Source organism: Manihot esculenta, chromosome 4, assembly GCF_001659605.2.
Source record: "Manihot esculenta cultivar AM560-2 chromosome 4, M.esculenta_v8, whole genome shotgun sequence".
Taxonomy (NCBI): domain Eukaryota; kingdom Viridiplantae; phylum Streptophyta; class Magnoliopsida; order Malpighiales; family Euphorbiaceae; genus Manihot; species Manihot esculenta.
In genome coordinates this window covers 676,444-687,362 of record NC_035164.2, presented here as the reverse complement: position 1 = coordinate 687,362, position 10,919 = coordinate 676,444, and the positions used below count along the sequence as shown (strand labels likewise).

General features: G+C 30.6%; 2 protein-coding genes across 7 annotated transcripts; one reads left to right on the top strand and one right to left on the bottom strand.

The window, feature by feature from the left end:
• Positions 1 to 1,317: 1,317 nt before the first annotated feature.
• Positions 1,318 to 4,951, top strand: LOC110612910 (beta-1,6-galactosyltransferase GALT29A). Of its 6 annotated transcripts, none has more exons than XM_021753763.2 (4): positions 1,318 to 3,236; positions 4,105 to 4,171; positions 4,282 to 4,393; positions 4,758 to 4,951. In XM_021753763.2, the coding sequence occupies exons 1-2, from the start codon at positions 2,070 to 2,072 to the stop codon at positions 4,159 to 4,161; spliced, it is 1,224 nt and encodes a 407-aa protein (XP_021609455.1). In that variant the 5' UTR covers positions 1,318 to 2,069; the 3' UTR covers positions 4,162 to 4,171; positions 4,282 to 4,393; positions 4,758 to 4,951. The 6 variants fall into 6 exon arrangements, with proteins under 6 accessions (XP_021609455.1, XP_021609457.1, XP_043812091.1 ...); XM_021753765.2 differs by having other exon boundaries at positions 4,105 to 4,393; positions 4,758 to 4,807; positions 4,916 to 4,951; XM_043956156.1 differs by having other exon boundaries at positions 4,282 to 4,951.
• A 2,084-nt stretch (positions 4,952 to 7,035) lies between these two features.
• On the bottom strand, positions 7,036 to 9,955 carry LOC110613610 (zinc finger protein WIP3). Its single transcript, XM_043956158.1, has 2 exons — positions 9,280 to 9,955; positions 7,036 to 7,853 (listed from the first exon to the last, which is right to left on the bottom strand). The coding sequence occupies exons 1-2, from the start codon at positions 9,811 to 9,813 to the stop codon at positions 7,413 to 7,415; spliced, it is 975 nt and encodes a 324-aa protein (XP_043812093.1). The 5' UTR covers positions 9,814 to 9,955; the 3' UTR covers positions 7,036 to 7,412.
• Positions 9,956 to 10,919: the final 964 nt, after the last annotated feature.

Sequence of the window (10,919 nt, the reverse complement as noted above, 5' to 3'; positions counted from 1 at the left end):
TTACTTTAATACTGTTTATGACACATTTAAGACTATGTAATAGTAGAAGATGAGAGAGACCTAACTTTTAACTGCGGATTGTGATAAAATTAGCGATGTTGAAGTTCAATATAAAATCCTACAAATCATACTTGAAACCGTCCCGTCAAACTAAAAATGATGAGTATTTTAAACACTGAATTAAGTACACGTGTCATAATTTTAATGAATTTATCATATATTTAGATATATATATGCCAAGTTGAATATTAAAATGTATAATAATTAAAATAAAATTAATTTAAATAATTTTTATTTCCACTTGTATTAAAGTAATTAATACTATTTATTTAATAGTTTTCAGTTTTACGAATATTTAATTATTTTGCTAAACTAGTGAGATTAAATATTGAGTGTGACAAAAGATGCAATTATATATATAAATATTTTATTTTTCATAAAAAAATATATTTGACACATTATAGGAGAAATGGTTTATTTACACTCTTTTGAATATATCTATTCAATTTAAAATTAACAATTTTAAAATTATAATAAATTTTTATTAAAATGTATAAATTATTCTTAGCATATATTTTAATTGAGAAGCTCTTTAATGTAAATTTAAAAAGAGTATCATCTCCGGTGTCTGATGTGTGTGTGCCATTGAAAGATTTAAGCTTACATTTGAATTGGAAAATTACTGTTCTTCTTATCTATCAAGATTATGCTATTAATTGCAGGAGATGTCTGTACTATTATTTAACATAATTAGATTAACCAATTTTTTTATAAATTAAGTTAATTAATTATGATTTTTTTTATTTAATAAAAATAATAATAAAAAATATTTTTAATGTAGTTAAAAATAAAATAAAAAAGTGAAATAAGTTGACGTCTACTACTAGCCACTATGATGCTTATCTCAATAGGTTATTAAATAGAGCGAGTATAAATAAGGCATTGACATAGGGTTGATAGCAATTGGTTAGCAGAATTAGTGATAGCAACATTTTCTAGATAAATGCAAACCTGCACAACACCCACAAAACTTGTTTTATATACATGTACATATGACACTTCAATAATCTATTAAAATCTTTTTTTTTTCAAATTTCATGTATATAAAAATAAATATTTTTATAATTAATTTGAGTATTCTTTTTATTCAATTGAGACTATATCACTTTTTTTTTTTAAAACTTTCAATATAACATTTTTTTTCTCTCTATGTATAATGTTTTGGTAAATAAAGCAATAATAATTACAATTATAATATTTAATAAATAATGAAGAAAAAAAAACTGCCCAAATAACAATCACTCAAGATCCCACCACCACAGCTTTGAAATTCCCCCTGAAAACTCATTGGGTTTCCCATCACTGGATAAATAAACCCTACCAGCAGCCTGCCCTGAATCAACACACACATTTTCTCATTAAAAAAAAAATTTTAAAACTTTATTCTTTTCATCATCAACACACACAGATGTATATATATATATATTACCCTACCTCTCTTCATGTCCCACCACCACCACTACCACCATCACTGGCACAAAAATCCTCCATTACCCAGTTTTTCTCTTTTTAGATCTTAAGGTTTATCTCCTCTCCATTTCAGTATCAGTCTCAATCACCACCCACAAGTTTTAAGTCTTTTTTTTAGCTATTCAAGTCATGAAATTCCCATTTCTTTTACCAATCAGCTCATCCAACTTTCATTCCCATCTGCAATTACTATTTCACTTCCTTGTAGCACCTCCTATTTTTCCATCTTTCTTCTAGCTATTTTTTGGGTACTAAATTTTTCTTATAAATATTGAGAGTGTAGTGATATTTATGTTCAAGTTGGAAAGTTTCTGCTTTTAGTCAATCAGTGTTATTGTTCTTGAAAATTTATAAACTTACCCATCAATGTCCTAGTCCACTTTCTTGATTTCTCTGATCTTTTATCACACTTGGGTGCCAAAAATTCTTGAATGTGAAGATGGATCTGATTGGGGTATCCACAGAGTCTGCACATCCGGTGGTAGTGGTGGTCGGATTTAGAGATACCCACTAATCAGGCTGCCGATTTCATTGCGCCAATGAAAAGGTCAGTCCATCCACTCTTTAGCATTCTGTTTCTGATTGTGTTTGCTATTACCATCAGCTGCCGGATACTAATCCGCCGTGGCGGCGGCGCTGGCTTCTTCAGCTCAATCGAGCTCGAATCCAATGTAATAGTCCAACCTCCTCCAATCCCAGTTTTCAATACTACACTGCTAAAATATGCAGCCATTGATATAGGTGAAGCTCAAGCAAGACAAGAAATAGAACAGTTGCTAGAAGGTAACTTTGCTAGTAAAGGGAGGTATAGAACTTTTGCTACTTGGAGAAGGTTCAATCACCATGATAGCAGAGCTAGCTCTTCCAGGGGCATTCCTGTAATGCTCAAGTCACCTCAGTTTTATCGTTATTGGTTAGATTTTAGGAGGGTATTACATGATTGGGCTAGAGCCAAGAGGTATCAACCTGATATAATTAATGAATTGATAGGGCTGGTGAAGAATCCAATTGATGTGCATAATGGATTGATGGGTTCAAACAAGAAGTATAGTTCTTGTGCTGTGGTGGGGAATAGTGGGATTCTGTTGCAAAAAGATTATGGAGAGTTAATTGATGGTCATGAGGTTGTAATCAGATTGAACAATGCCAGGACAGAGAGATTTGAGCAACATGTTGGGTCTAAAACTAATATTTCCTTTGTAAATAGCAATATTTTGCATCTTTGTGCCATGAGACAGGGATGTTTTTGTCACCCATATGGGGCTAATGTCCCCATGGTTATGTATGTTTGTCAACCAGTGCATTTCTTGGACTATACCATTTGCAATTTGTCTCATAAAGCACCTTTGATTGTCACTGATCCGCGTTTCGATATGTTGTGTGCAAGGATTGTGAAATATTACTCCTTGAAACGGTTTGTCAAGGAGACAGGGAAGTCACTGGATGAATGGAACTCTGCACATGATGGTTTCATGTTTCATTACTCTTCTGGGTTCCAAGCTGTTATGTTAGCAGCAGGGATTTGTGACAAAGTGAGTGTTTTTGGATTTGGAAAATCCACTTTGGCTAAGCACCATTATCATACTAATCAGAAGGATGAGCTTAAGCTGCATGATTATGAAGCGGAGTTTGATTTTTATCATGATCTGGTGAACTCTCCACAGTTAATACCATTCATTTCGGACAAATTCAAGTTTCCTCCTGTGGTAATTTATCAATGAATTTTTCCAGTTGGATATTTTGTTTAGGCTTAAATCTTTGAGTTGTTGTAATTGTTATCATTTCCTCAAGACAGTTGAAACAAATACAGTTGAAGATTTCAGTTTCATATTTTGATTCTGTACCAAGGTAGTTTAGGGTGATTCTAAATGTAAAATTGGCTAGAAGTCTAGAACAAGATTTCAAGATCTCAACTCTAATAGACTTATATTGTTTCAAACATGCACTTACTGAAATTCTTCAATTTCTGCTGTGAAAACTAATGTATGTTGCTGATTGTTTCACAGCTAGATATACTCATTTGGTATTTTGCAGCAATGGGAATTATACAGCGCTTCAAAGCAATTTGTAACTTCCCACAAACCTCTCTCCCACTACCCCATGAAAAAGAAAAGGAAATCTTAATCTTCTCCTATGAAATTGGTTTATCATATCTACACAATCCTTTATTAATTTGCATTTTTTAGGGTGGACTGCTGAAAATTGAATATCCATTTTGTGGATATTGCTATTATTGAGCCAGAATCTAAGGCTGCATATGCTGCCATTGTTTTGAACTGTGAAAGATGCTGCAGGATGATGCACTCTGCCTTCATTAGTTCTTGTACAGCTACTACAGTTACCTTTTTTGGCAGGCATGCTTGTATAGAGTTTGTATCATCTGATTTGATCCAATATGTGGTTTCTTTGTTAAATTGGATACTGTTGATTTCACTATTTTTCTGATGGGAGTTTTTCTTTATTATCAACTAAAGCAATTTGTATGGAGTAGTTCATTCTTAGTATAGCTTTTTATGAGTTTTTGGTTTTAACATGTAAGCATCCATTCTTACAAAATGTTTCGCCATTTTGAAGTTTCGAACGAGCATCAATCTCATGCTAATGCATAAGTATGGAACAAGTATCCATTAAGTATATATTGGTAAGATGTCCCTGAAAACACAAGAAAGTGAAACTTTTCAATAGGCATTCAACTTGTTTTAAATCTGTGTAGTAGCTTATCATTATCTTCAATTTATTCTTCAAATGAAGGGAAAAGACATGGAAGATGTTAAGGTTTCCCTTGCAGTTACTGCATTCTTTGCAGGTGTTAATGGAGTCTGCTCTGTTAGGTGTGCAAGGAAAGGTCTTATGGTGCAACCAGGTTTCTTCTTCTCCATCTTAAATGATTTTATTTGTTTGCCAAATGATCCTTTCATTTAGTAATTCAATTATCTGTCATTCTATTGACTGTATTAGTATAAGGAAAATAAACCCAGAACAACTAAAGGAAAATTGGATAGTGGAACTGTCAATTTTGATTAAGTTATAGTATAAGGTTTAAACCATTGATTTTTTAAAATGGAAAATATGTGTTGATTTTGATACAGTCTAGGGGAAAATAGTAATTTATCCAAAGTAATCCTATTTTAACTTAACTATTTCCTCCTGCTTATGGCTCTACTGTATCCTTCACGCATCCTTCTCCTCATACTTGCTCCTACTGAGAGCTTTATTCTTGTCTGCAGGTTCCCAGAAAAGATATGAAGGTTGAAAATCTCGATGTGAATATGATTAGGTTATAATATCAAATTGACTAGTTATTTTGATATGCAAAACAATTCAATCATTTATATTAGTCCGTGTAAAATGAATTAATGTTTAATATGCTCGACATTTTCTTCAGATTTGATAATGAATGTGGGATGGTAAAGAAAACACCAACTGAGATGTTGTATCAGTACATGTTCAGGATCATACACAGCATATTCATTGTATTGCAGGGGACTATATTTGTTCTCTGATGGCACCAAGCCACCGCAAGGAACCTTCATGCTTCATGCCATCTTTCCACATTAATACTCCATTTTGGAATCAAGAATATCATGAGAATGTAATTAAATTGATTTATTTTCTGACAATTTTTTTGTTTGGAACGAAAAGTTCAATAGTTTTTAATTTAGATTTTTTTTTTTGTATTAAAAAGAAATTGATTTTTACATGATTTTAACAGAATTCATTTGAAAATTTTCTTACAAAAGTAAGAATTCTACAGTTTCTGCAGCACTACAACAGTAGAAGGAAGGATAGCTAGCAGATTCTGCAGCAGTATCAAAATAAACATCGTCTTGCCAAACTTTAAGCCAAACCGATTCCTCGTAGACCAAGATCAGTAAATGCTTTGTGAATTTTGATTTGAATAACTTAGAAATGTGATAGAATGCCTGCTTTGATAACCAAAATTGAATCGATTCGCTTAAATTTGGATTGAATTTGAATCGAATCGAATTAAACACATATTTAATTGAAATTAGATAAAATTGAACTAAAACTGAATAAGTTAGATTCATTTCCATTTTGAGAAAAAAAATTGAAATTTATATTTTAAAGAAAAGGTAAAAAAATAAATAAGAAAATCTTATTGAACTAAATAAATCAAATGAAACTGAATAAGAATAAAATAAGATTGAAATTAAGAGGACCTCTTGGGTTGGTTTCACTTTCTGAGTATACCATTTTGAGTTTTCCTTATGATAATATGCATTGAATTTTTTTAAATTAAAAAATTAATTTAGAGTATTAATTACATGTTATAAAAAATTATATTTATTTATAAATTACAAATTATTTTAGATTGATATGTCAGTTCTGAATAAGGACATATAAAATATTAAATTGATCCCTCAAATTTATAAATTATTCAGATCTTATTAGTAATTTTAAATTGAAAATAAATTTAAATAAGATATGGAAAAATTTATCTCCTTTACATACGACACATTGATTTCTAGTGCCATTTTCTTGTTTTTGCAAGAAAATTTTCATTCTGATTAATTTTCTGCAGTGGTCTCAACCTGTATAAATTCAATATTTAAAACACCCTAATATAAATGATAAACTGGTAAAGTGATAGAGTACAATAATTGTGTTATAGGTTGCGACTGTTAATAGGGCTACGTGGCAAGATTTTATAAGCTATGAAATGCAAGTTTCATGTGTACAAATAAAAGTTAGAGTATCATAACACGCGGTGTTTAAAACACCAAAATTTATTTTTTTTTAATAGACTTAATTTTCACATAAAATTATCATTAAATAATACAATCAATAAATACTCATTAGATCTATAATCGTGAAATTTCTTATTCATTGGGAGATATCAGCCAGATTGTAAGGAGATACGATAACTAATTTTATCTTTTTAAATTATAAAAATAAAAAATTAAGATACACAATATTTATATAATTACACTTGTGTTCAAAATATTATATTATTACTTGTCATTCTCTTCAGTTTTACTGATTTGAATGTCGGAGTGACCGTAGTAAACGCCAACCACCTCATATTCTCTTTTTTATATAAATTAACTAATTCCAAGTACAGTTTCGTTTCGTTCACATTAAATAATAATATAAATGATAAAATGATACTAGTTTTAATTCTTTTTTAAGATTATATAATTTGATATTATATTTTCAATATAGAAAACCTACTCTTATATTTATAATTTGTATTATATTTATATACACTTATAATGTAAAATTTGTGTAATTTTGACAATTTTTAAATAATTAGGATGAGATTATATCCCTTTTATAAAATTATTAAAAAGCAAAATAAATGAAAAATCACATATATCACTCTTTGTTTCATATCTTTTTATTTTTAAAACAACATATTAAAACTTAAAATTAGGATCTCTTAGTTACGTAATCATAATTCTCACAAATATACATTATAATTCTTAATTAATATCTTATGATCTATAGGAGCAATCTAGCAAGTTTTCAATAAGAAAATTCTAACAAATTGACAAAAGCACTCTTTGATTACAACAACAAATTAACAAAATCAGAGTATATTATTATAAAAAAAAGATTACCAGTTAATTAGAAATGAAGCTGACAAATTTTCTCTATTAAATTTAATGCTGGAGACATCACACAGAAGAAAATTCATCGACTTCATCACCACCTGGGGAGGTAATCTCACAGTCTTCTTTATTAGTAATCTGCTCATCATCATCTCCCAGCAGCAAGTGCTCCGTAGCAAACCGCTCCCTCTCTGCCTCTCATGCATTCTCTTGAGAATTTTTTGCTACTGAGCACAAGCTTACGCAGCCATAATTAACAAGAAAGAAAAAAAAAAAGAAAAGCTCGATATCCATCATATTGGCTTTTTTCTAGTGAAGATGTTCATCTTCTTCAGAGCCAGTAGTGATGCATTCTTTGTCATCTTGAAAACCTTCAAGAGAAGGATGAGGAGAGTGACCTTTACCAAAAGACCTAATGTGATCTTTGAGTGATCTTTTGTGCTTGAAATCTGAACCACAGCGACAATACCATAATTTTCCACAGTTCTTTTCATGGGTTCGCCAATCTCCTTTGACTGCAAATGATTTCCCACATTTTCTGCACATGAATGGCTTGGCTCCATGCTTTCTTTTGTAATGAGTTTGAAGGGTTCTGAAATCTTTCAATGGCTTAGCTCTTGGATGGTTGATGTTGTTCTTGCATCCTGTTGCGCAGCAATAGCAAGGTAGCCTCAACATTGCTGCTGGTTGTGTTCCTTTAAGTGAGTCTGGTCCCCTTCTGAATTCAGATCCATGTCCCCACATATGCATCTGCTCTCACAAATTCATTTGCAGATTAAATAGTACAGTTAGTCCACTTGATAATATGATAGCCTACTTCATGAGATAAAAGCTCTTTTTCCTTACAAATCTAGGTTCAATTATACATGTTGTTCTATTAATTGCAATATTTATATTTAAAGAGCGTACGTAATATAAAATAAATAAACCGTGGAGATAAATATAATAATTTTTAAATCTGTGATTGATTATAATTTAATTTTATAACGGTTCAGTTAGATCATGAATTTGCAATATTATTTGAGATGAGAGTGTAAAGTCTTTCATTACTCAAGTGATTATCCTAAAAGTTTAGGATCTTCAATCAATTGATATGCTAGGAAGTGGCTCTAGATTTGATCCTGTAAAGGAATAATTTTTCACATTTATTCTGGTTAAAGGGTTGGCAATGGTTAATTAATTAAAAACAATGGGAATTTTTTTATAGCTAAGGAATGGGTATCCAATAAAGTAGCATACCAGCTTTCCCATTCCCTTGGGTTGGGGGGCTTCTCCTCTTCTCATTGTCTTTAGATAATTTTTGCAACAATTATATAATTACCCTCTTAATATAATCATTTTCAACTTCTTTATACATCTCCTCTTGCATCTCTTTTCTTTGACAATATTGCTTCCACTTTAATCTCTTCAATCATTCTCTACCACTGAATTATTAACTCCTTTGGTTAATTTCATGAGGTTAATTTCCACTTACGCCAACTTTCCCTTTCTCCCCTTGGCTTCCACACAGAAGGGGATATGCAATCATAGAGTAGAGAACTAATTTGCTTATCAAAAATAGTTCCCACAATTTTTTTGAAAATGCATTTTTTATTTACAACCCAAAACATAAATAAGCGAGTTTATTTAATTTTGAGATGAAAATCAATTTATTTAACTTTTTTTTTTCTTAAAATTTAGGTTGATGATCACATGAATGTTGACTATTATACATATGAAGAAAAATTATCCTCACATAGAATACAATCTCTTGAGCTGCTACCCTAGAATTTTCTCACTTGCTAACAAAATTAAGTCTGTCTCTCTCTCTTCACAAACTGTAGAGATACAAGTAAATACATGCATATGTATTTTATACTTGGAATTGTTTCGTCAAATAAAATCAAGAAAAAGCGAAAAAAGATCAGAGATAAAGAATCATGCATACCCAACAATTTAGGTTCCCAATTTTGAACATTCATTTATAACTTACTAGGGCTAATAGAAAATGGAAAACTTCCATAAAGAACCACAGAGAGAGAATCATGCACAGTTGCACACCTAGCATCTTATAATCATTCTTGATAAAGCTATGCAAACCTAGTCCTTTATGTTTTTTCAAAAGAGCAGATGATTGGGATAGAGATGAAGACGAGAAATAACTAATTAGCAGAAAAAAAAAAAAAAAAAAACTAACCTGCATGTTATTGTATCTATTGAAGGTCTTGTTGCATATGGAGCACTCAAACTGCATAGGCCCTACAAGGATCTGAGTAGGAGTTGGGATCCAAAACCTATTCTCTTTGTTGAAGGAGCAGTTTCCATGGAAGATTTTCTTGATGGGCTGTTGTTCTTCCTTATTAAAGTCAAAAACTTTGGTCTCAACTTGAGAATCTTCACTGATATTAGGCAATCCAATGTGCAAGGAAACTGTAATCTTCTCTTCTTTAACTCCAACAGTACTAGTTTCTTTCAACCCTTTATTCTCTTCTGTGAGTCTGCTTAGAAGAGGCAAGCATTGGATGGTTTCTTTCACAGATTCTTGCCGCTGTGGTTGTGGGTACAAGAGAGGAAGTTTTAGCATGGTGATGGGGTTTGTGAGCTGAATCTGTTGAGTCACAGAAGATGATGATGAAGAAGAGGAAGATGGCTTGAGCCATTCAATGAAATTAGTAGGAGATAGAAAGCAAAGATTGTTGGCCTCGTCTTGATGATAGTTCAATAAATCCATGTTTTTGTGAGGAGAAAGAGAGAAGCTCTTGAATTATGTTTCTCAGATGGTTTATATGGAGATTTCATGTGGGAAAGCTTAGCACTACTTAATGAGAGGTGTTTTAGGAAGTCTTCCTTTGATCTCTACTCCTTTCTTTTCAACCTTGAGAGAGATATTAGTGGTGGGGTTAAAGAAAATGACATGCAAAAATGGGGAATGATCAATAAATGAAGAGAATCCTAGATTAGTTTTGGGACTATTTTTTTATTTCTTTATAATTTATAAAATAATTTTTGATGTAATTATATATTGAAATTAAAATTTTGTTTTTAAAACTACAATAATTATTTAATATATCTTTAAAAATATCAGAAAAATTAGTTAATTTTATCATATTATATATATTAAATAGTAATTTTTCTTAATTAATTGAAATTTTCATTTGAGATTGGGAAGGGCCATGGAAATATGTTTATAAAAAAAAATGCATTGACATATGGAGAGTGCATGACCTCACACATGGAAGAAAGGAAGGAAAAGGGAAAGAGTATTTGGTCAATACCTAAAAGAAAAGGAAAATGATATACACCTTCAAGAAAATGTTATTAAATGCTTATTTGACATATTAATTTTGAAAGAAAAAAAATCAAATAAATTTTTATAAAATTATATATATATATTAAAAAAATAAAATTTTATAAATTTTTTTTAAAAAAAAAACTCTCAATCTTAATAGAGAAAAGTGTTGAATAGCTTTCCAAATACTTTTTGGTAAAATGCCTTAAATCTTTGAACAAACATGACCCACATAACCAAAATTAGGGAAACTCTACGTGGATAGTTAGTTTGGAGGGAATAAGGTAATTGTTGAAACCTTGAATTGTTAGCCGACAATGGAGATATCTTAAGCGGATTTTCAGGGAACGACAGAAGAGCCTAGACTTTGATTAAGGATAAAAAAAAGCCCATCGCTTTTGCCTTTTCTCTCTCCCTTTTTAAAACTTTTCTTACATTATCTCTTCATTTAATATGATTTATTTTATGAAAATTTTAATTTATTTTAAAATGGAAATTTAAAAAAAAAATTTAAAATTTCCCATTTCAGACAAAAAAAATATTAAAAA